General features: G+C 46.2%; 1 protein-coding gene across 2 annotated transcripts in view; it reads right to left on the minus strand.

Annotated features, from left to right (window-relative positions):
* DNAH6 (dynein axonemal heavy chain 6) overlaps nucleotides 1-26,185 on the minus strand; it is a 1,211,389-nt gene that overhangs the window by 443,708 nt on the left and 741,496 nt on the right. For both annotated transcript variants that reach the window (XM_069236637.1, XM_069236634.1), the window contains exon 49: nucleotides 24,783-25,025. In XM_069236637.1, coding sequence (XP_069092738.1) covers nucleotides 24,783-25,025 — 243 coding nt within the window. The remainder of the gene's footprint in view (nucleotides 1-24,782; nucleotides 25,026-26,185) is intronic.

Here is a 26,185-nt window from a genome sequence, read left to right on the forward strand (position 1 = left end):
TTTTACACCACTCAGCTCTTTATTAGAGCCATTTACTCATGGTCAGAATAGATATTTCCTTTCACTTGAACATATGGTGACAGGATATCGTGTTGCTGATTTACTTGGTGCAACAACTAACATTAACTTGCATGAACATAGCATGCACTTCTTTCTTCCCTCTTTCTACCTGATAATTATTGTCTTCTTTCTGGCATTTCAATCAATACAAAAGCTACTTTTTTAGATATATTGTGTAAGTCTGATACTACTTTGAATACATAGAATTTTGTTGGCATGTTGACTGGTGTTTTGATGTAGAGGTCCTTTTCTTTATCACACTTTTAGGTGCTTAGATGTGTTCACACGTAGTTGGTGTGTGGTATCACATTGGATTTTAAAATTCACTTTTTGGTGCAAGATGGTAGATTGGTCAAAGTATTTATGGAAAAACAAGTGATATTAAGAAATGATATGATTTGTTTTATCAGCCTTGATAAAGTCCCGCTTGGGACGAAACACGTGTCGGCTGAATTGGATTATGGCTGAATTGGATTGTTGATCTACAAATTTATTTTCTACATCGGTCTGAAATGGATTATTAAATTACATGTCGATCTTCCACATTGGATGACAAGAACTTTCAGTGCAACAAACCAATGAATTGGACATTACTCGGCTACTGATGAACTTATTGCAGCATGAGGCTTGGACATTGCCAAAACACAAAATACGAGGCTGTGACTAAGTCATAGGTCTTGGGACAAATGTGTGGTGTTCTTGCTTATATTTGACTTGGCTTTATTATATATTTCTTGTTGGTCTTTCACAAATCTTTTGTTGTACACATGCACATTTTATAGATATGCTTGGTATTAAAAGTATTGTAACAGTACAGTCTCGGATACATCATACACCATTGTCTTACAGCGTAGGTCTATTTTTCTCTTAAATCACAGTACGACTATTTATCAAATTTCTCAACAGTATTATGGATTCCATGTATTGAACTAGAAATTGTAATCCCTTTCACTTGTTTAGGTGTGCTCCATTCCTAATTTGAGCTCTAACAACCCAGTGCGAAATGGTTCGCCTCCGCACTGCCCAACCCTTCTTTGCTCCCACGTACCCCACAAAGAGTTGGTCATCCACCCAGAACTCTTTTGTGTGGTCAAGGTAAAATTGCAACATTCTTTTTGGGTCCAGCTGGTGGAGTCGCTCCTCTTCTTTAGAGGGATGCGGTGGAGCAAAGCAGTTGGGCAGGATAATATTCCGACCCAGATGTAATGGGGTCACCACCTTAGGGAGGAAACAGGCATGAGTTATGAGAACAAACTTGTCTGGGAACACAGTGAAATACAGAAGCTTGGATGAAAGAGCCTGCATCTCATTCACCTTCCTGGTGGATGTTATTGCCACTAAGAAGGCTGTTTTGATGGTGGGAAGCTGGATGGAACAGTTGTGTGAGGGCTCAAAAGGAGCACACATAAGAAAAGTGAGGACCAGATTTAAGTCCCATTGGGGCATAACAAAAGGTGTAGGAGGAAGCATATGTACAAGCCATTTGAGGAATCTATGTACAATGGGATATTTGAAAAGTGAAGGCTGATCAGGTAGCCGAAGAAATGCTGATAAGGCAGAAAGATAGCGCTTGAGAGTAACCAAGGCTGAACCCTGCTGGGCAAGGGATAGTATAAAGAGAAGGATATCAGAAAGAGAAGCAGAAAGCGGATCAATAGCCCTTTCTGTACAATACTATACAAAGCGTTTCCAACGGCAGGGATATTTCTGTTTTAGTGGAGGGACGCCTGGCTGGCAAAATATCTTTACAGACTTTGGGAGGAAGGTCAAAAGCCATGAACTGTCACCATTCAATCTCCACGCATGTAGACGCAGAGTTGACAGGTTCGGGTGGAGAACCTTCCCCAGCTGCTGCGATAGAAGATCCTCCCAAAGAGGTGACCTGATTGGAGGATTGATGCTCATTTACAGAAGCTCAGGATACCAAACTATATGCCCAATCTGGAGCCACTAGGATTACTTGGGCCTGGTTGTTCATGAGCTTCTTGAGAACTCTGGGCAGAAGTGGTATGGGTGGAAAGGCATACAGGAGGCCTGAATTCCACTCACATCGAAAAGTGTCGACAAGGGACTGCCACCTTGGAAACATCAACGTGTAATACTGCTGACATTGCGTGTTCTCTGTGGAGGCCGACAGATCCAACCAAGGCTCTCCCCACTGCGAAAGAGTCCTTGCGCCACATCCAGGTGGAGATACCATTCGTGATCCGCTAGGCCCACGGCTGAGTTCGTCCACCCTGGCATTAAGAGAACCTGCCAGGTGTTGAACCACCAGGGTTATGCCCTGCTGTTCCAGCCATGTCAAGAAACACAGAGCCTCTTCCCTTTTACAACAGGAAGAAATGCTTTCAATGCCAGTTGGATCGCCCGGAGCTCCATTAAGTTGATAGGGAGTCCGGATTCCGCCGGAGACCAGAGGCCTCTCATCTCCACCTCTCTCAGTTGGCTGTCCCATCCCAGAAGTGGCACATGGCTGGGGAAGGGAGAGGAGTCTGCCTCTGACTCAATCTCAGTTCACTAACCACCACTGCAGTCTGCAGTTCTTTTGCAGTTCCCTTCGAGATCTGAACCGTGTCGGTAAGATTCTCGGATGCTGCGCCCACTGGAACTTTAGGTCCAACTGCAGAGCCCTCATATGCCATCTGGCATGCTTGACTAACAGGATGCAGGATGCAGAGGCCATGAGTCCCAACAGCCTCAGTGTCTGTCTCACTGAAATCCAGGATAGGGGCCAAAACATAACCTGAATATCCTGGACTCGCTGCTCAGGAGGGTAAGCCAGAAACTGCATTGTGTCCAGAATGGCTCTGATGAAAGGTAGCTTCTGAGAGGGAGTCAGGTATGACTTCTGCACATTTATAGTAAACCCCAGTGAATGCAGGAGGTTTGCCATCGTCTGAAGTTGGTTGACAAGAGCCTGAGGCATAGGAGCCTTCAACAGCCAGTCATCAAGGTACGGGAATATTGCAGTCTCTAACCTGCGCAGATGAGCTGATACCACCGCCATGACTTTGGTGAACACCTAAGGGGCACTGGTGAGATTGAAGGGGAGCACGGTAAACTGAAAGTGCTCATGGCCAAACTTGAACTGCAATAGTGCCTGTGGGCAGGCAGGATGGGGGGATGTGAAAATACGCATCCTGCAGGTCCAACGCTACCATCCAGTGTCCTTGGTCTAGGGCAGACAAGACCTGAGCAAGAGTGAGCATCCTGAATTTCTCCTTTTTGAGGAAGAGATTGACATCCCTTAAATCCAGCATAGGGCGAAGATCCTTGTGCTTTTTTGGAATCAGAAAGTAGTGGGAATAACAACCACTGCCTACTTCTGACATTGGGACCCTTTCTATGGCTCCCTTGGCCAAGAGAGATGTAATTTCCTCGCAGAGCAAAATTAAATGATCCTTTATCAGCTGTTCTTCTAATGGAGGGAGGGAAAGACTGGAAGGGGAGGGAATAGCCCTTCTGTATGATCTGCAAAACACATTTGTTCGATGTTATAGACAGCCAGTGAGGGAGATGAAATGTAATCCTCCCTCCAACTGGACGCGTATGGTCTTGCAGAATCATACTAGGAAGAGTTGGGTACTGTGGAAGAGGGGGGCTGAGTGGTGGCTGACCTCTGGCTAGACCCTCTGAGTCTGAAGCTACCACAACCTTGTTCTCGCACTGGATGCTGAGTTGACGGAGGACAGTGGTTGAGTTGTGGGTGGTGTGGTGCCACACCCCTTCCGAAGCCTTGAAATGGGTGAAAGGCAGACTGCTGATGAGCAGGCACAGAGAGGCCCAAGAATCTGGTCATAGCCCTAGAACTGCTCAAGCCTTTTCTCCAAATAGGCACGAGCCATCGAAGGGCATGTCCATAAGATTTGCCTGGACATCCCCCGAAAAGCCAGACGTACGGATCAAGGTATGGCATCGAAGGGCCACCGTCGATGAAATCACCCTACTCAGTGAGTCGGTCATGTCCAAACCACACCGTATCGTAAACTTGGCTACATCTCTCTCATCTTTTACAGCTTGTGTGAGAGTGCCCTGCATGCCCTCCAGGACCCTTAGGCAGCACCTGTGCCACCGTATTCCATAAAGTATGGGAAAACAGCCCAACAGACGAGGTGTTTACAAACCTCAATGCCAGGCTGGAGGAAGAAAACATTTCGTTTCCAAGCTGATCCAGCCTCTTGGATTCCCTATCCGGGAGAGCGGAAGGGAAGGCACCATGAGAAGTGGAGAACTGGACCCCCAAGCTCTCGGGTGGGGTGTTGGGTGAGGAAACCAGGATTGTTTGGTGCGGGTCTATGGCGTCGGCTGATTGTCCTATTAAGAGGAGCCCTTGACCTGGGTTAGGACCACGTCCCCACCAGGATATCAGAGATGGCTTCAGTAAAGGGTAACATCAGCTTCAATGTGGGAACCTCCGGCTGAAGCACCTCAGTAAGGAGGTTAGTCCTGACTGGCACCGTAGGCAAATCTAGGTCCAAGACCTCAGCTGACCTACGAACCACCATAGCATATGAAGCTCCCTCCTCCGTAGCCACAATAGGAGGTGAGAGCATGCCAGTATCTGGAGAAGTATCCCTTCCACTGGCTTCCCCTAGTTGCTTATACTAGTCTATATGCTCCAATCCATACTCTAAAGGGTCATACGACCCCTCCCATTCCTCCCCTGTACTTGGCTGTTCTAAATAAGCCCCAGACACTGATCCTGCCCCTGTCAGCGCCATTGAAGTCGGAATCGGTGTCGTAAGATGTCGTTCTGGCTCATCTGGGATAAGGATGGGGCTCACTCCCTGGTGGGCACCAGCGGCACGTCGACATCAGGAGCGACGCTGGAGGAGGCCAACTGTGTGTGCTCAGCCTCGCCCATGTTGGATCCTGGAGTCCCCAATGGTGGCGAGGCTGAAGCCGCCAAATTCGATGAGGCCCATGCTAACCCCAACGGGCCCCAGGCACACCAGCGTGGGCAGCCCGCTAAAATAAAAGGCGCATGGCGTCGTAAAACTATTTGAGCTGAGTGGGGGTCGCTCCGGCTCCCGGAAAGGGGGGAGACTCGTAGTCAGTCCTGGCATCAGTTCCATGGAACTGTGCCTGGAACATCAACGTTTCCGAGTCGCCTTGTCGGCCGACGGGCGTGGCGAAGCCGAAATCTGCTTGCACTTCCTCTTCTTCTTGTGCCTCTTCCCCAAGTGCCCGGAGAACCTCAAGTGCAAAGAAGAGGACTTAGGGCTTCTGGAGCAGTCCAGCGACCTCCTCCTCGATCGGGAACATGACCTCCTAGGAGTTGCATCAACTGAAGTCAACTGCCAAGGCGCTATGAGCTTTAGAGACCACTCTCACAAAGCTTTCAGCAATCAGAACACGACTTTGAGTCATGGTCTCTGTCGAGGCACCAGAGACATACCTGATAGTGGTCCGTCACCAACATGGCGCGATGGCAGGCACCACACGGTTGGAACCCTGTCTTCCTCAATGTCATCCTGCACAGACATCAAAAAGACTCAACAAAAAAGTCGAAAAAGGCCTGGCAACAAAGGCAGAGGGTAGCTCGAATCCGGACCTGCGCTTAACCGGCACGGAAGGGAAGGAACTGACGTATGCCACCCTGGCGGAACAACGGCACCCAATGGCACGCGCAGGGTACTGCTCAACAAAAAAATCCAGATTCCAACCGGACGCCAGGAAATTCAAAGATAATTAATCTGCAGCTAGAAGTCTCTATCAGATATTAGTGACGACAAAACTGTGCAAGAGCGAATACTCATCACCTCAAGTTCTGAAAATTCCCACTGCAGTATGTTGAAAGAGTGGGTGGAGTACAATGGCAACCGGTATGCTGGTATGATGAAAATTCTGGTAAAATATGCCATGTTGGACAGAGAAACCATAATAACCCGGATCAAGGAACTAAGTGACTCCATTGAAAAAGAGGAAGTTAAAAATATGTACAAATGCTAACTAAGAGCATGATGGAGAGAGTAAACATCGTAGAAGAGGCAATAATTGGATTTCTCATCATTTTATACCAGCATACATCATACTGATGGCTTGAAATCAGTAGAGCATATTTTAAGGGCCAGACCCATCAGATTTTATAAACACATGATAATGATTCTGAGTATGAATGAATGGTGTCTTAAACATAATATATTTTTCTTCAACAATAACATCTTTGAGCAGCAACAAGGGATAGCTATGGGCACCTGCTTACCCCCCAGCTATGCATTTCTTCACATAGGCTGGTGGAGGGAGCAGGTGCTCAACAATGCTACATTGGAAAGATGGATGGGTAATATTGTTATGTGGGTTTGTTTCATTGACAATGTGTAGGAAGCTGGCTCTGTACATACTATTTCAAAGTGAGATATAGTGTGCACAGAGTCCAGGGGTTCCCCAGAGGCTTAACAGAGGCTAAAGTAGATAATACTAATGCTCTCTTTTGTGGTAGTGTGGTCGAGCAGTTAAGCTTATCAGAGGGTAGTGCAAAGCATTTGTTGTACACACACAGACAATAGAAGAAGCACACACTCAATGACTTAACTCCAGACTAATGGTTTTTTATATATCAAAAATATATTTTCTTAATTTATTTTTAGAACCACAAGATTCAAGTTGCAGGTAAGTACTTCAATAGATTCGTATTTCACATAGGTATCAACAGTACTTTGTTTAAAATAGGTAAGTAATACCATTTTTGAAATATTTGCAATAATCAGTTTAAAAAATGGACAGAGTGCAATTTTTCTGAAACAGTTAATGGGGGGAAGAAATGTTAGATCGTTTAACAGGTAAGTAAGGTAAGTTTACAACACTTACAGTTTCAGTCTATGGGTTTTAGGAAGTCCACCGGGTGGGGTTCAAGTTAACCCCCAAAAACCACCACCAGCAACACAGGGCCAGGCGGGTGCAATGTCAAAGATGAGCAATTTTTGCGTGGGCTCCTATGGAGATAGGGGGCACTCGGAATCAGGCCTTCCTGCAGGTAAGTACCCGCAGCTCAGAAGGCAGACCAGGGGGGACTGAAGGAGCACTGGAGGGGCCGCAAGTAGGGTGTAAACAGGGCGTCGGGTTTCCAATGTTGGTACATGAGGAGATGCTGGGGGGTCACTCAGAGGCTGCAGACGAGGTCTAGGGGGGTGTCTTGAGCACAGCAACGGATGGACAGGGAGGAGGGCCGCCTGTTGACCGTAGATGCGCCGGGTGTCAGTTTCTCCAAGGCCTGGGGGCTGCGAGTGCAATGTGCCTTTGGGCATCGGATATCTTCGTCCGGAGATTCGCGATCAGGGGGATTCTCAGGATTCCCTCTGCAGGCGTCATCATGGAGGGGTGGAGAAGTCAACCCAGGGTGGGCACTTGCTCACAATCGCCTGGGGACCCCCTCTTGCTGGGTGGACCACCTGAACACAGGGCGTGGGCGTCAGGTACACAGGGGTCAGGACTCAAGCATCCGGAGTGAGGCAGGAGTCCTTGGTTGTAGGTTTTTCTTGGACAGAGCCGCTATCCTCAGGGGTTCTTTGTCCTTTTGGGTGCAGGCCAGTCTCTGGAGTGGGCAGAGGTCGCTGGTCCCACTGGACGCATTGCTGGTCTTTTGCAGGGTCTTTGAAGCAGGAGACAGGCCGGTTGGGCTGGGGCCAAAGTAGTTGTTGTGTTCCTTCTTCTCTACTAGGGGTTTCAGCTAAGCAGTTCTCCTTCTTCTTGTAGGTTGCCAGAAATCTGGTGAGCTGGGTTCAGAGAGACCCTTAAATCCTAGATTTAGGGGTGTTGTAGGGGTCAGAGGGCAGTAGCCAATGGCTACTGTCCCTGAGGATGGCTACACCCTCCTTGTGACAGGGGAGCACAAACCTAATCCTATTGGTCCCTGTTCTCCAAACCAAGATGGAGGATTCTGCAGGGAGGGGGTCACCTCAGCTCTGGACACCTTAGGGGTGGACCTGGCTGGGGTGGTCACTCCTCCCTGTTTTCCCTAATTTTCCCACCAGACTTGCCGCCAAAAGTGGGGCTTTGTCCGAGGGGGCAGGCATCTCCACTAGCTGGAGTGCCCTGGGGCACTGTAATCCGAGGCTTGAGCCTTTGAGGTTCACGGCCAGGTGTTACAGTTCCTGTAGGGGGGCGGTGTGAAGCACCTCCACCCAGGACGGGCTTTGTTTCTGACCCCAGAGAGCACAAAGGCATTCACGCTATGTGGTCAGAAACGTTTCTGAAAGAGGCAGGCTGGCACAGACCGGTCAGTTCTACACTAGCAGTTTGGCTAACATACAGGGGGCATTTCTAAGATGCCCTCTGGATGGATTTTTCAATAAATCCCACACTGGCATCAGTGTGGGTTTATTGTGCTGAGACGTTTGATACCAAACTTCCCAGTATTTAGTGAAGCCATTATGGAGTTGCGGAGTTCATAATGACAAACTACCAGACCATATACTCAATATGGCGACGCTGCATTTACAATATCTAAGAATGGACTTAGACACTGTAAGCACATATTGCTCATGCAGCTATGTCCTCACCTGTGGTATACTGCACCCTGCCTTAGGGCTGAAAGGCCCGCTAAAGGGATGACTTACCAATGCCACAGGCAGTGATTTGTGGGCATGGCACACTGAGAGGGGTGCCATGTCGACTTTGTTTTTTTCCCCTCACCAGCCCACACAAGCTGCAAGGCAGTGTGTATGTGCTTGGTGAGGGGTCCCCTAGGGTTGCATGCATGCTACAACTCTTATGGACCATCCCTGGCCACAGGACCCCTGGTTACATTGGTACCTTTTATAAGGCAGTTAACGGTGTGCCAGGGTTGTGCCAATTGTGGAAACAAAGGTACAGTTTTAGGGAAAGAACACAGGGGCTGGGCCTTGGTTAGAAGGGTCCCAGTCCACTTTCAATCAAAGGTGGCATCACACTGGGCAAAAAGTGGGGGGGGGTAACCATGCCAACAGCGGCACTTTCCTACACAATGTATTTGTTATATGTAGAGGACCATCAGTAAAATGGAGATGGAATTTCTGAATATTAAATTATCTGTTTGTGATCATAAGATGATCTCCACTCTGTGCAGGAAACAGTACTCTGCATGTAAGAAGTTTCCATCCCACTCTTCCAAAGGAGAGCATACCTTATGGGCAACTCCTTTGAGCAAAAAGAATATGCAGTACTGAGGAAGGGTTTAAGAAAACTGAAGAGGAGATGGTAAGTAATTTCAGAACCAGAGGTTATAGTGAAAGAACTCTTGAGGTTGCCAAAAATAAAGTGTCAAAGGCTAAGATGGATGATATTCTATTTAAAAGGCTAAAAGAACAACTGGAGAAGAGAGATGTGTATAGGTTTATTACTACCTATAATACCAAACACCAAGCCCTAAGATCAGCTCTTAACAAACACTGCCACTTACTGAGAAGTGATCCATTAAAAGGTAATGAGGTATCTAGAAAACCTCTCATCATTTTTAGGAGGGCAAGATCTATGCAGGATACTTTCATTAGAAGTGATGTTAGGACGGTGAAAAAGGCAACATTAGACCTTTTATATATTCACATGCTTGAACCAGAATAGCAAGCAGTAAGTGGGAGGCGAGCTCACCCTTCTCAAAACAGGTTTCTCAGTATTGCATGTCCCACTGTTGTGCCAGCTTCTGTATCCTTCTCCAGGCAGTAATGTTTTGTGATTGTGTTCTGACACTTTCAGGTGGCTTACGCAGCAAATGTTTTTCAAGTGCACCCCAGAATAGTGTGCCACAGTTGATGCCACGCTCATGGTGGTATGCACCCTCAATCTTCCATGGTGTGGGCGCTTGGCCTTGGTATGACAAAAGGAGATACAGCCGGACATTCAACAAGCTATCCCGTTTGGACAAGAGGAAGCCTGGTCTTGGTGTCCACAAGACACAAATAGTCTGGTCTGAAGTATGTATGTCCTTTGTTTTGTTTATGTAGAATCTTCGGATATGAGGCATCCACACATGTCCAATGAATGTCACAATGGATTCGGGAAGAAAGAATGAAGAATGAACGGTTCATTCAAATGAAAGCCAGTCGGAACTTTAGGTATAAACTTGGGAATGGTTCTCAAAATTACTTTAACCTTTGCAAACCTAAGGAAAGGTTCCTTGATGGTGAATGTTTGGACTTTCCCACTCTTTTTACAGATGTCAAAGCCAGAAGAAGCACAGTTTTCCATGAGACACATTTTAAATGTATATGTTTGAAAGAGGGCAGCATCAATTGACATCAGACAGTATACAATTCCCACAGAGTGAGTAGATGTTGAAGCTGTGGAAATACTCCAATTAGTACTTTCATGAATTGTTTTATGATTCTTTGAGAGAACAGAGAAGAGGCTGACTGTTCAGTTCTCCTAAATGTTGCAATTGCTGCCAGATGGACCCTGACTGAGAAGTATCTAATCCTACTGTTTGCCAGACTTAATAAATACCGAAAGATTTGATGAGATTTTATTCTTAGTAGTTTAGGACCATTAATCCTGCACCATAAACAGAAATGCTTTCACTTGGCATTGTAGGTCTTTGAGGTCACTGGAGCTCGAGCCTGTACCAAAATGTTTCTACAGACTTGCAATAGATCCAAATGGCCAAAGTCTAGGGGGTCAGGTACAATTTTGTCAAGTTCAGAGACTTGGGATCATGATGGTGAAGCTCTCTTTGATGTCATGAAAGAATCCTGGGATGCACTTTCAGATGAATGGGTGGACATTTTGATAACTTCAGCAGTTCCCTGTAACAATATTGGTGTGGCCAAGATGGAGTGATGAGGATCACAGTGCTATATGTCTTCACCTTCTACAACACCCTCAGGATCAGAGGAAATGGCTATATAAAACATGGCTGTTGTGTTGTCTGTTCTGACTAGGACTGGCTGTCTTATTAGCCTGGTAAGGAATGCTTGTAGGCCTAGATGTATGTCCAGGAGTTCCAAAACAGTTATGTGGACTATCTTTTCCGTATCCGACTACAGGCTTCTGGTTGAGAGTTCCTACAGATGAGCTCCCCATCCATCCATTGATGCATCTGTTGAAAGTATCATCTTGTTTGACACAGGTAGAAAAGACTGTCCTGTGTTCAAATTGGTTGTAAGCATTCACCACAGCAATGACTGTTTTAGTTTTCTTGTGACTTGTACGGTATCGTCCCAAGACCCTCCTACTTGTTTTCATTGTGAGATGAGTTCCTGCTGAATAGGCCTCATGCAGAGTCTGTAAAAGGGAACAAAACCTACGCACGATGCCATTAAAACCAGTGGAGATTTATACTGCCTCACTGTTATTGACTGTTTCATCGAGATGTTCCTTGCCACAATTTGTAACTTTTTTTGCCTGTTCTTGTGATGAAGAAGCTTTTCCAGGTTGCGTGACCAGCAATGCACCACGAAACTTGATTTTTGTTTGAGGTTGCAATTAAGATTTCCCTCTATTGATTTGAGACCCAATTTCTTGAACAGATTGATGCAGGCCATAATAGACCTTCTTGCCTTCTTCTTTGATTGTGCCTTGATGAGCCAGTCCTCGGGATATGGAACCACTTGATGAACTTTTCGCCTCATGAAGACTGCTCTTGGAGTAAGACATCTGGTAAAAATGTGAGGGGCTTATTTGAGCCTAAAAGGAAGCACCTTGAATTTATAATGCTGCCCGCTACCAGGAATCATAGACATTTTTTGTATTTCTGATGAATGGGTATGTGGAACTACTCTTTAAGATCATGAAATCTCCTACCTGTATCACCAGGAAGATATGCTGTAAGGTAACCATCTGGAAATACTGCTCCTTCACAAACATGTTTAGGTGTCTGTGATCCAGGATTGGTCTCCACATTTTCTTTTTGGTCAGGAAAAACCTTGAGTAAAACCTCTGATTTCACTAGGATTTGGGAACAATTTATTTAGCTCCTTTGAGGAAGACTAAGAAAATTTCCTGCTGAAGCTCCTTCATATGAACATGATGATCCTTCTTGGGTGGGTTCACAAGATGTTTCTGAATCAACTCCAGCAAATAGCCTGAAACAACAATTTGCTTCACCAATGTGTCCATGTTATAGCAGCAAAGCGTGAGAAAACAGGTAATTTTCCCTCCTCAACTGCAGAGCAGGGGATGGCAAAGAGGGCAAAGACCGAAAGTCAAAATATTTTCAAACTATTTTCTGGGTGATATTGGCGAGTCATTGGGGCACACTCCTCTTTCTTCCTGATTATCTCCCATAGGGTTGCCCTTGACTATGGTTAAAGAAGTATCCTTGGTCATATACAGATTCAGAATAATATGACCATTAACTTCCATATTGGTGATACTCAAGAGGCTTACAATTTGAAGATAGAAATCTGCGATACAGCACAACACCCAAATCCTTGGCAGTATCTGAATCGTTTTAAAGGCCCTGAAGACCCTCTGTCACAGACTTGCTGAAAAGAGTAAGACCATCGAAATGCATATCCAAAATCTTTCATTGTACCTCAGGATGGAAGGCTGTTGACTTCAGCCAACCTGTGTTCTTAACACCATTACTCCTGCAAGGTGACAGAAACCTGCATTGGAGACATCCATGGCCACCTCACTAATGAAAGAAGTGAGTACTCCTTTCTTAAGGATAGCTCTTGCTATTTCCCTCTTATTCTCCAGGTGGAGTGTAAGGAAGAGCCCTTTTGGCATGGTTACCCCTCACGTCTTGCCTGGTATTGATGCTAACTTGACTGAGTGTGTGCTGGGTCCCTGCTAACCAGGCCCCAGCACCAGTTTTCTTTCCCTAAATTGTACCATTGTTTCCACAAATGGCACACCCCTGGCACACTGGCACACAGCTAAGTCCCTTGTGAAAGGTACCAGTGGCACCAAGGGCTCTGAGGCCAAGGAGGGTTCCTATGGGCTGCAACATGTATTCTGCCATTAACAGACAAGTTTCTGACCCCATGGGGTGAGAGATCTTGTGCTCTCTCGGATCAGGATCAAAGCCTGTTCTGGGTGGAGGTGCTTCACATCTCTCCCCTTCAGGAACTGCAGCACATGGTGGTGAGCTTCAAAGGCTCAGGCCTCCTGTCACAGTGCCCCAGGGCACTACAGCTAGTGGAGATGCCCACCCCCCGGGCCAAGCCCCTTTTTTGGTGAAACAAGGAGGAGTGAGCACTGCAGCTAGCACTACCCCTAAGGTGCCCAAGGCTGCAGTGATCCCCTCATTGCAGAATCCTCCATCTTGTTTTGGAGGAGGGGAACCAATAGGGATAGGAATGTTCCCCCCTCCCCAAAGGGAGTGGGCACAGGAAGGGAGTAGCCGCTGGCACCCCTGCATCTTGCTCAACAGATTCCTGGCAACCTCAAGAAAGAAGGACTGCAAAGCCAACCCCAGCAGTGAAGACTCCAGCCGACAACTGACTTGGCCCCAACCCTACCACCTGTCTGCAGCTTCAAGACTCCTGCTACAAAAAGGCAACACATGCTGCAAGACCTATGACCTCTAGAAAACCCCAGAGGACTACATGCCCAGCAGAGGACCAAGAATGACAGAGGACAGTGGCCCTGTCCTGAAAAACCTTCCAAAAGGACTCCAGAACAACCCCAGATGTGCGAGCCTTGTCCACTCTGCACCCGATGCCCACGGCCCGAGTTAATGTGGCACACCTGTCCACAGAAGGTCCCCAGGCAATTCTGACTTCACGTCCATCCTGGGTTGACTCCTCATGGCCAACATGACGACGCCTGCAGCATGAATACAGAAGACCCTCCTGTTTGTGACCAGATCCTTTAGGAATCCGACCAAAGGTCCAGCAACGTCCAGCAAGCACCTCTCCTTCCTGTCCAGTTTTCCAGAACCGACCCCCCTGGACCTAGCCTGCAGCATCTATGTGACCCCCAGGGCTCCCCCATTGAAAAGCATTGGGCGCCCAACGCTGTGTTTGTACCCTGCACCCGGCTGCCCCTCTGCAGCTGAGGGTGTGTGTTTGGTGCTGACCTGTGCCCCTATTTCTCAGAGTGCCTCCATTCCTCATAGGATTCCATTGAAAACCCGACACCAACTTTTACTTCTGCACCCAGTCGGCCTTGTGTTGCTGGTGGTGCACTTTTGGGATTAGCTTGAACTTTGACCTCTGGACATCCTAACCCCCGAAGGCTGGGATCTGAAGTCGAGTACTTACCTGTTAACTGTGCTAACACTTTTCCTCCCCTACGACTGCATTGGTTCCTATGAGAAATTGCACTGTGTCTACTTTTAAAATTGAAAAGTGTTACTTGTAAACTGTTTTATCTGCAAAACCTAAACAAAGTACATTGGATACATATGCTTGATACTTACTTACAATTGTACTTACTAGCAACAAACACCTTTTGGTTCTAGTAATAAAGTAACAAAATATAGTTTTGCTATATAAAAACATTGGCCTGGAGTTAGTCATTGAGTGTGTGCCTCATTTCTTGACTGTGTGTGTACAACAAATGCTTTGCACTACCCTCTGATAAGCCTAACCACTCAACCACACTACCACAAAAGAGAGCATTAGTATTATCTACTTTAGCCTCTGTTAAAACTCTGGACTCTGTACACACTTTATCTCATTTTGGTATATAGTAAATACAGAGCCAGCTTCCTACAATGAGGTCAAGTAATGGTGCAATATCACGCCACATTTGACGATCCTAAGATTGCCAACCTATTGGCTGATTTGATGGGGGTTGCTCCCATAGATGAGATTCTTTAGTCTAAATTATCTATATATGTGGAGGGCCAGAGGATGTTATAAGGAGAGTCTTAGATCTTCTTTGAGCTACGGAGGAGATAACTGACTCTGGTTTAGAATGCCCATAGTAGGCCCAGTAATGCAAGCTGGATCAGGCTCTGGGACTTTGGGTCTGATTTAGATGTTGGCAGATGGAATACTCTGTCACAAAAGTGACAGATATCCAGTCCGCATATGGACAATCCCCATAGGATATCATGAGATCGTAATACAGCAGACAAGATATCCCGTCATGCTTGTGGTGGAGTATTCCCCTCTGCCGACATCTGAATCAGGCCCTTTATATTTTATCTCCAGACGAGTTATCACCACCGGCACGGTAGCCAGAGTTTGAGACCTTCTAACCAAATACAATCTAAAATTAGTATAATCCTTGTCAGTTTATTTGTTTGCTCCTTAAAGTTATAAAGGGAACATTGTTGATCTGCAGATGTCACTGGAAGATTCAATTTCTTCGCAGGTCTTTCCATATGAGAATGTAATCTGGATATATCATCCGTTGAATCTTGAGGAACAGGTGTGTCATCCCCTTCCCCTAGAGTCACTATATCATTCACTATATCATCTTGTTCGCCATCATCTTGTGCCAGTTCACCATATTCCTTATCCACATCAGAGTATATAAATTGAGTGGAGTCATTTCCTCCCATATTTTCAGATGATGACGGGACCAGTGGTTTCTGAACAACTCTGGGTGATTCTCCTGGAGGTAGTGGAAGCTACTGAGGTGGCTGATGTGAAGGAGGATTTACTGTTAAAGGAGTAGGTTGCTGTGGATTGTATGATGGTTGTTGTGGCAACAACGTTTGGAAAGTTTCCATCATTTGTTTTAATGTAGTAAGAAAAGTCATAGGCACCTTAACTACTTTAGGTTGCCAGTGGAGCCTCAGCAGTATGTAAGGCCTTGGAGTTTGAGGAATATAATTCTGTTGATAATAATAAGCTGAATAATAGTCATTTTCCTCTATGTACTCCCCAAAATCCAGAGCATACTTGGTGTTTAGTTGTGTTGGACTATACAAAGTTTGTGACACATGGTCACTTGCCTTTTTGTCTTATTCGGACAGCACAATCTGGAATGGATGGAATATTGAAACCTTTAACAAGGAACGCACAGGCTTCATTAAAAATAAATTTCCAACTGGCAATTCTGTCAACAGCATAGAATTCACCGTTGACAGGGTACTGAACACCATCGACGGCAGGATCGCAGTTGAGAGGGCTGGGCCCAAAGTGTTGCAGTCTATGTCAACGGTGTCATCAACAGACTCATAAACAGCAATTTGCCTTTGTGTAAGTGCTTGAAGGAGCACTTTTCACTGAATCTTCCTGTGAAGGAAGAAAATTCTCTTTAGCCATCAAAAAACAATACCAACCTCCTTTCTCTATCCTTAAGAGACATAGATGGGGAACTCCAACAATATCACATTTCAATGCCTTATATTTTGGTATGAAGGCAATAAATACACTGAACCGGAGGATCATCAATGTAAATATTTTTAAGCCCACAGGATGAACAATCCTTGAAAAAAGATTTCTTATCTGTCAGCCATGGTGACAGTTAGTGACAGTTGCCTGTCAAGTAGAAATATCTCCCTGGCCCAGAATTTGATAGTAAGTCCCTTAAAACTACTGACAGTACCTAAAAGTTGAAGAAAGGGCTGGATCACATCCAAGGCAGATCAAGTAAGTTACAAATTAATGTTTACTGAAAGGTCAGAGAGGAGCTCTGCCCCTGGACTCGCTCACACACAACACGTGGTAGAAATCTGAGCTACAGTGGCATCTAGGGGGAATAGGAGAGCTTAAGCTTCCATCTCATTGGCTGAAGACTGGGTTCTTTCAAATGAGGTGTATTTGCTGCTAAAGATACTACTTTGTTTCAGGTATATGGCCTTTTCGCACTGTATATTGTATCCTGTATATTTTACACTGTATACTGCTGTGTTATTGTTGCTGAGCTTCCAAGCCTGACGACTGTGAATGATTCAAGCATGTTACTATAAAAAAAAGTCCAATGTTGGATAACTGTGTGTCACTTATACTTCACACCCTTTGAGATTCAGGCATTGTTGCTAGCTGTACGTGCCCAGAGATATTGCCACATGACTGTAGAGTAACATTATTATGTAAAAGCTATTCCTGCCTTGTCCTTTTAGTTGTGAAACCGACACCTTTGTTAGAATCCACATGCCAGAACATCCAGAGAAGCAGGGTCAGCTAACTGATGAGCTGGCTGACCATCACTGTAACGATGTGAAGATAATCACCTGCTCAGTCTGAAAGATTTCAAATGAAGGCACCCAAGAACTTCAGAGTCATTGCTTTAATGAGCAGTGGATAAAACACAAAAGGAGCTTCAAGTTGCTATCAACTGCATTAATGCTAGACCAGTGATTGGGCGAGACATTCTAATTTGGAGCTATCATCCTATGAAGAACTAATTCATTAATTTTGTGTAAAGATTTGTGAGGCAACACCTGGTGCCATGTAAAATAGGGCTTAAGTATGGTTCAATGATTTAACATAAACTGTTGACAACTCATGTGCAGTGGCAGCTGCCACTGATTGGGGGCGGTGGGGGTTACAAAAAAAAGACAAAAGGAAAAAAAAACCTGTTTCCTACATTGACAGGCTCATCTCCTCCATCTGTCCTCGGACACAGGATCCCAGACTCCCATCAGCCAATCACGGCGCTGCAGTCGCCAGCATGACAGCAGCACCATTATTGGTGTGGGAGAGACTGGTTCGGCGCCTGTGCAATTTCTCCTCCCGGCTGTGCAATATAGCTTGGAGAAGAAATGCAAAGTGCTCATGTCTGTTTGGCCAGTCCAACACAGCCGGCCTAACAGACATGCGCACTTATGGTGCACAAACCACTCCTCCCTTCAGCCCCACCCTGGCTCATTTGAAAAATAGAATGATTTTAACGCTTTGTTTTATTATTTTATTTTTCCTTCCCCTTCTGCCTTTGTGGAAGAGCCGCCCCTGCTCAAGGGACCAGCAGGCTACGAATTTAAATCCTAACAAGGCTATCTCAGCCTTCTGTCTTTAAGAGGTCATTACCTTGAGCATCATCAGACTGGTTAATATTAATAGCTGTTATTCACAGCTCTTAGAAACCGCAACAGTGTGAAATGAATCACTAATCAAAAAACAAGGTATTATTAGCCTCACCACAAGCATACCTCACACGAAGCATCTGCCACCTGAGACCATGTCTCCTTCTTCAAACACAGTATGTGACCCCTCTCACTTATGACTACTTTGCAACATAAATTTTACCTCCAACAAAAGAGACTTAGAGGAACCACTGAATACATTTAAGGGTATGTATGCTGTTTTGGCTTTCAACAGCACCTTCAACAGTCTGGAGATTTTTTATCAGTTTAAGCTTTCTGCAACACAGATCCAACCAACTGACCCCCTCCGATGCTGCTTTATCTACTTTGGTCACTATTTGAAACAAATGTTACTTACTTTAAATGAGCCCCAGTAAGGCAAAATAACTTTATTCTACTCATTTAGACTTTACTAAGTCTATTAAATATACCTTGTTCATAAGGCCCGAACCACAAATCCTAATGGACTACTAGCCACAGTTTTACTGCCTTGCTCCTACATTCATCCCCATCGCAGTTGTCAAATCGAGATCTGCCATGCTGGGCATTTTGAAACAGGACAGAAAGATAAAATATGGACTGAACCAGCTGGCGAATGTATTTGACCCCAAGATGATTTTATTTTCTATAATAACAGACGAAAAAACTAAAAAATATGAGTTAAACTCAGTGCTTAATTTGAGCCAGTTGTTGCCGGTGGGGGGCTATCTATCTATCCATTTATCTATCTAGCTATCTAGCTATCTATCTATCTATCTATGCAACAATCTTCCTATCTACCTCGCAATCTTTCTATGGAACACTATTTACCTTTATAACCCACTCTTATCTGTCTGTCTTTGCAAGCCTCTCTATTTATGTATCTTTCCAAAAAAGATTCACAAAAACAGTAGCAAAGGTAATAAGCTGTCAGCCAAAGCCAAACTGATTGACTTTTTAAAGTCTGTTATAAGCCAAGACCTTTAGATTTTACAAAAAGTGTGTGTTTACATTGTCAGTATTGGGGGGACGGGGAAATCATGCACATTTCATTGATTAGTCTGTTGTGTCATTCACAATTTTCTTCCACCCACTCAAGCATGGATAATGGAGCAATGGATGAGCCCATTTTTATCATTGGCTGACTTCACTGAGAGTTATGACATGCTGTCTTTTCACAAGGAGCACTTCCACACACAAAATAATTTCCTTCAAAGCCATGGGTTACTATTGTAAGGTGTGCTTTTTTGAACAAAGAACAGAAAAGAACAAATTACTTACCTTCGGTAACGCATTATCTGGTAGAGACTATCTAGCTGCAGATTCCTTACCTCGGAATTCCCTGGCGTCAACTTCAAATCCGGAATCTTGTTGCTGAGCAATACCCTGCACGCGCCGTCTGGTGGCGTCGTTCGGCTCTGCGTGCGTCGTCCGGCTCTGCATGGCTTAGTCAGCATCAGTGGAGCTGCCTGTGACATTACAGTCGCCTATAAAGGCACAACCCCGGCGTGCATACATCAGTTCTTTTATCCACAACACTTCCACGCCAGAAGAACATGGATAGAACAAAAAATGTGTCTGTGTAAAACTGGGACCCTGAAAAGGGTAAGCCCTAACCCTATGAGACATATCCGCAGAGCAGGGAGTCATGGGCAGGTATAAGGAATCTGCAACTAGATAGAGCCTCTACCAGATAATGCATTACGTCTAGCTGCAGATTCCTTCCCTCTGAATAAATAACAAAGCCATAGCCTCCTGGCAGTGGGCTGCGTATACTACTCCTTACACTAAAAAGTCCTCTAGAACTGAACGGGCTAAGTGCTCGTCTCTTTGTACCTGACTGTCCAGGCAGTATTGTTTTGCAAATGTGTGCAAAGACACCCACGTTGCCGCCTGACAGATCCCCAGGACTGGTACGCCTCGAGCTAGCGCAGTAGTAGCAGCTTTGCCCCTGGTAGAATGAGCTCTTTTTGGGTCCAGTCGATGGAGTTCCTCTTCTTTATAGGGATGTGGTGGAGCAAAGAAGATGGCAGGGTGATGTTCTGACCCAGATGAAATGGCGTCACCACCTTGGGGAGGAAAGAGGCAAGAGTTCTGAGAAGCACTTTAGCTGGATGGATAGTGAGATACTGTGGCTTTGATGACAGGGCTTGCATCTCACTCACCCTCCTGGCATATGTTATTGCCACTAAGAAGGCTGTCTTGATGGTGAGCAGCCGGCGGGGACAGTAATGCAAAGGCTCGCAAGGAGCACACATAAGAAATGTGAGTACAAGATTTAAGTCCTATTGAGGCATAATAAAGGGTGTAGGGGGAAACATATGTACAAGCCCTTTGAGGAATCTATGTACAAGGGGAGATTTGAAAAGAGAAGGCTGATCAGGCAGCCGAAGAAATACCGATAAGGCAGAAAGATAGCCCTTGAGAGTCCCCAAGGCAGAACTCTGCTGGGCTAGTGAAAGAATGAAGAGAAGAATATCATAAAGAGAAGCAGAAAGAGGGTCAATAGACCTTTCTGTACAATAATATACAAAGCGTTTCCAATGGCAGGTATATACCGTTTTAGTGGAGGGACACCTGGCTGCCAAAATAACTTTACAGACTTCAGGAGGAAGGGCAAAAGCCACCAACTGCTGCAGCTCAATCTCCACGCATGAAGGCGCAGAGTTGACAGGTTCGGGAGGAGAACCCTCCCCTGCTACTTCGACAGAAGATCCTCTCAAAAGGGCAGCCTGATCGGAGGATTGATGCTCATTTTGAGTAGCTCGGGATACCAGACCCTACGTGCCCAATCCAGAGCCACTAGGATTACTTGAGCCCAGTCGTTCTTGATCTTCTTGAGAGCTCTGGGCAGAAGTGTTATGGGTGGAAAAGCGTATAGAAGGCCTGAGTTCCACTTACGACGAAAAGCATCACTGAGGGATTGCCACCTTGGAAACTCCAATGCACAATGCTGCTGACATTGTGCGTTCTCTTCGGAGGCAAACAGATCTAACCAAGGCTCTCCCCACTGCTGAGAGAGTCCTTTCGCCACCTCCAGATGGAGATACCACCCGTGATCTGCTAGGCATCGACTGCTGAGTTTGTCCACCCTGGCATTCAGAGAATCTGCTGTTTCAGCCATGACCAGAGACACAGGCCTCTTGTGGTGGTGTTGTCTGTGAACACCTGCACTATCTTCCCTTTCACAAGAGGAAGAAATGCTTTCAATGCTAACCGGATCGCCCAAAGCTCCAAGAAGTTGACATGGAGCCCGGATTCCACTGGAAACCAGAGGCCCCTGATCTACGCCTCCCCCACATGGTCACCCCATCCCAGAAGTGACGCATCTGTCACTACTATGAGATCTGGTGAAGGGAGAGGAATCTGCCTTTGACCCAATCGCAATTCACTAACCACCACTGCAGGTCTTTTGCAGTTCCCTCCGAAATCTGAACTGTGTTGGTAAGATTTCCCAGATGCTGCACCCACTACAACTTCAGGTCCCACTGCAGAGCCCTCATACACATCTGGCATGCTTGACTAACAGGATGCAGGAAGCCGTGAGTCTCAACAGCCCCAGAGTCCGTCTCACCAAAATCCAGGATAGAGACTGAAACATCGTTATCATAACCTGAATATCCTGGACTCTCTGCTCTGGAGGATAAACCCGAAACTGCCCTGCGTCCAGAACAGCTCTGATGAAATGGAGCGTCTGAGAGGGAGTCAGGTGTGACTTTGGCACGTTTAAAGTGAAACCCAGTGAATGCAGGAGGTCCTAACCTGCACAGATGAGCTGCCACCACCGCCATCACCTTGGTGAACATCTGAGGGGCATTGGTGAAATGAATGGGAGCACGGTAAACTGAAAGTGCTCGTGGCCCACCTTGACCTGCAAGTAACGCCTGTGGGCAGGCAGGACGGGGATGTGAAAATACACACCCTGCAAGTCCAACGCTACCATCCAGTCTCCTTGGTCTAGAGCAGACAACACTTGAGCAAGATTGAGCATCTTGAATTTCTCCTTTTTGAAGAAGAGATTGACATCCCTTAAATCCAAGATAGGGCGAAGACCCTTGTTCTTTTTTGGAATCAGAACGTAGCGAGAATAACAACCAATGCCTACTTCTGACATCGGGACCCTTTCTATGGCCCCCATGGCCAAGAGAGCCGTAACTTCCTTGCAGAGCAAGATTAAATGATCCTCCATCAGCCGTTCTTTCAATGGAGGGATAGAGGGAGGGAAAGACTGAAAGGGGAGGAAATAGCCCTTCTGTATGATCTTCAAGACCCATTTGTCCGATGTTTTGCCCCGTCAGTGAGGGAGATGAAATTGAATCCTCCCTCCAACTGGACGGGCATGGTCTTGCAGAACCATCCTAAGAGGGCTTGGGTCTTCTGGAAGAGAGGGCCTCGGTGGTGGCTGCCCTCTGGCTAGAACCTCTGGGTCTGAAGGTACCACGACTGCGTCCTCGCACCGGATGCTGTGATGCCGGAGGACGGTGGCTAACCTTTGGTTGGCGTGGTACCACGCCCCTCCCGAAGCCTCGAAAGGGGCGACAGGCAGACTGCTGGCAAACGGGCATTGAGAGGCCCAAGGATCTGGCTGTGGCTCAAGAGTCCTTTAACCGCTCAAGCTCAGAGTCTGCCTTCTCACCAAAAAGGCGTGAGCCATCGAAAGGAATGTCCATCAAATTCACCTGGACATCCCCTGAAAAGCCAGTGGTACGCAGCCAGGCATGGCGTTGAAGGGCCACTATCGAAGAAATCACCCTGCCCAGTGAGTCAGTCATGTCCAAGCCACACAAGATGGTAAACTTGGTTGCATCCCTCCCATCCTTGACAGCTTGGCTGAGTGTGTCCTGTACGCCCTCCAGGACATGGGGCAGCATCTGTGCCACCGTATCCCATAAAGTATGGGAAAACAGCCCAATAAGCAAGAGTTGTTTACCGACCTTAATGCCAGGCTGGAGGAAGAAAACATCCTCTTCTCAAGTTGGTCCATCCTCTTGGATTCCCTATCCTGGGGAGTGGAAGGGAAGGCCCCATGGGAAGTGGAGGCTTGGACCACCAAGCTCTCCGGAGTGGGGTGTTGGGTGAGGAAACTAGGGTTGTTTGGAGCTGGTCGTGCCCAGTAGGACATCTGTAAGGGCTTCAGTGAAGGGTAACATCGGCTCCGATGTAGCAACCCCCGGCTGAAGCACCTCTGTCAGGAGATTAGTCCTGACCGGTACCCTAGGCAAGTCTAGGTCCAAGACCTCAGCTGCTCTACGCACCACCATAGCATACGTTGCACCGTCCTCTGTAGCCACAGTAGGAGGTGAGACCATACCAGCATCTGGAGAAGTGTCCAGTCCGCTGGCTTCCCCTAGATCCTCATACCAGTCCTACTCCAACCCGTACTCTGAAGGGTCCTCAGACCAATCCCACTCCTCACCTGTGCCTGGCTGGTCATAATAAGCCTCAGGCACTGATCTGGGCGTAATCGGTGCTGTCGAAGTCGGAATCAGCGTCGTTCGATGTTGTTCTGGCTCCAGATCATCAGGAATGAGGATTGGGCTTCCACCACCAGTGGGGTCCGGTGGTGGAGGGGGCATTGACGTTGGGCCAGGTGCCGGAGGAGAAACCGGCGCCATTCTGGATCCAGTATCGGATCGTGAGGTCCCCATTGGGACAGAGGCCTAAGCCACCGGCGTCGAACCTGTTGGCGCCCCTGCTAACTCTGTGGGGTCTGTAGACCCACCCGCAGGGTCAGCCCGCTCAAAAACGATGTGCATGGCTTCGTAAAATTCCTTTATTTGAGTGGGGGTCGCTCCAGCTCCCAGAAAGAGTGGGAGACGCGAAGTCGGCCCTGGCAACGGCTCCACGGAACCCTGCCCGGAACTTCGACGGGCGACAGGCGTGGCAAAGTTTGCTTAGACTTCTTCTTCTTCTTGTGCCTCTTCCCCGAGTGCCCCAAGGACCTCGAGTGGGACAAAGAGGAGGTGGGGCTCCTGGAGTGGTCCCGCAACCTCCTCCTTGAGCGGGACTGTGACATCCGAGGAGTCACGCCGACCGAAGTTGACTCCCGAGCTGCCATGAGCTTTAGGGACCGCTCCCTCAAAGCTTTCGGGGCCATGGCCTGGCAGTCGGAGCACGACTTTGAGTCGTGGTCCCTGCTGAGGCACCAGAGACATACCTGATGGGGGTCCATAACCAACATGGCGCGATGACAGGCGCCACACAGCTTGAACCCGGTCTTCCTAGATGACATATCCCTCGCACAGATGACAAAAATCTCTGACAAAACGTCTAAAAAGGCTTGCCAAAAAAGGCAAAGGGTAGCTCGATCCTGGACCTGTGCTTAACTGGCACGGAAGGAAAAGAACTGACGTACGCACACCGGGGTGGTGCCTTTATAGGCGACTGTGACGTCATAGACGTCTCCAACGGCCGTGACGAAGCCATGCGGAGACGGACGGCGCACGCAGATCCGAACGACACCACCCGACGGCGTGTGCAGGGTATTGCTCAACAAAAGATTCTGGATTCTAAGCTGACGGCAGGGAATTCAGAGGTAGGGATTTCAGAGGTAAGGAATCTGCAGTTAGAAGTCTCTATCAGATAACATATTTTTGCCTTAAGCTAATATTTTTCTTTACCGCAGTGAGCACCCAACATCTTTCCCAACAATAAATTTGAGCAAAAACCATGACAGAACAAAACTAAATTTTTCAAAGACAAAAGGCTGGCAGTCAATGCTAGACATATTGGCTTTGTCAATGCTTGCTTTCCATCATTTTGCACACATTTTTCTTCCTGGAAAACAGAAGAGTTATATGACTACTGGAGCAATTTGCATGCAGCTGGCATGAAATAAAGTAGTAATATAATTATATGGATCGAAAAAGGCAGAAAATATAAAATAAAATACACTTACTGAAACTAGCTGTTTCCGTTTCTCACCCAGCATAGACAAGTAAAGATTAATTAATTCCAAATATGAAGTGGGAGTTGTATAATATCGTCGCCGCAGTTCTGCATAATAGCGTTCTGCCATTTCTGTTACACTAATGTGAATTTCTACACTGATTGCAGAAAATTTCTCTTTCATTTCTTCTTTTCCAAGGTCAATGTTGGTGAAAAAGGTCTTGGACACAGAAAGAAGTGCTTCTCTGGGCCACTGAAAGGAAAACAAAGTTTTAACTGTCCAGTCCTCCTTGATTCTGTAAGATCTAGTTGTGTACTCAAAACAGCATCACGTTTACCTTGGACCCCCTAAAACATGTCCACCTAAGAGGTAAGTAATAATCACTGAGTGTTACACAAACACATATGCTCCATCAATTTGGTTCACCTTGTCTGTAAAGTCAAGTATAACGATGGCATAGTCAACCCTTAACAACAAATTATACACTTTATCCAAGGCTTTAGTTTCGTATATATTTTACCTGTGCTCAAAAGTCAATTTTGTGTTCACTCCAAGTTTCAAAGTAAAAGAAGAAAATGTGACTGAGGAGTATTAAAGGAGAAATGAGGTTGTTTTATTGTAATAACCCCACTTAAAAAGGGCCGCTGTGGATGGTCATTCATCCACCTAGGCAGCCTTTAAATTGGTTGAATTATAATATTAAAAATGCATTAAAAAGCACACACACGATTCATCCCAAGACACACAATAAGGACAAACAGAGGTGCCAAAACCGTAAAAAAATGATTTCATCAGACTGGCCTCAATAGCTCAGCTCACAAACAACTGTTTTAATAAGCCACCAAGAATATTCCCTTCCTAAGTAGGGGTGTGTTAAATTTGCTTTTCCATAATTATGCAAAATTACAGCACAGTTACGAGAAATTACGCATAATAACGTGAAATGCAAATCTTACATTAAATAAGAGCCTACGAACCACCAAACGCATACCCATTGTTCCAGTGCATTCATGGTAAGTTTGTACCTTAAGCAGTACATAGTTACGTGATGATGCATAAGGCTGAAAAATTGGGAATTTTGCATACAGGCGTAATGTGAAATTCCCAAAATGACGCAAATGATGTCAAAGTAATTTTAATTTCGTCCAAATCTGTTCTTTAGACTGAACTATTTAATCACTAAAATAAATAAATGTGACCCTGCACATTGTTCCTCTGGCTACCCTAAATCCTGAAATCGGTGCAACATTGAAATTTACTCAGATGGTTTTGTAGCCTTCTGCACAAATCTAAATATATCACCTTTTGCCAGCCAAGTTCTGGAAAAAAGAATGTTATGGATTTCTTTTTTGACAAACAAAGGATCAGTTAAAATTGATAATTTCTCCTGGTTGCTCATGTAAAACGTCTCC

Source organism: Pleurodeles waltl, chromosome 1_2 (genome assembly GCF_031143425.1).
Source record: "Pleurodeles waltl isolate 20211129_DDA chromosome 1_2, aPleWal1.hap1.20221129, whole genome shotgun sequence".
Lineage (NCBI taxonomy): Eukaryota > Metazoa > Chordata > Amphibia > Caudata > Salamandridae > Pleurodeles > Pleurodeles waltl.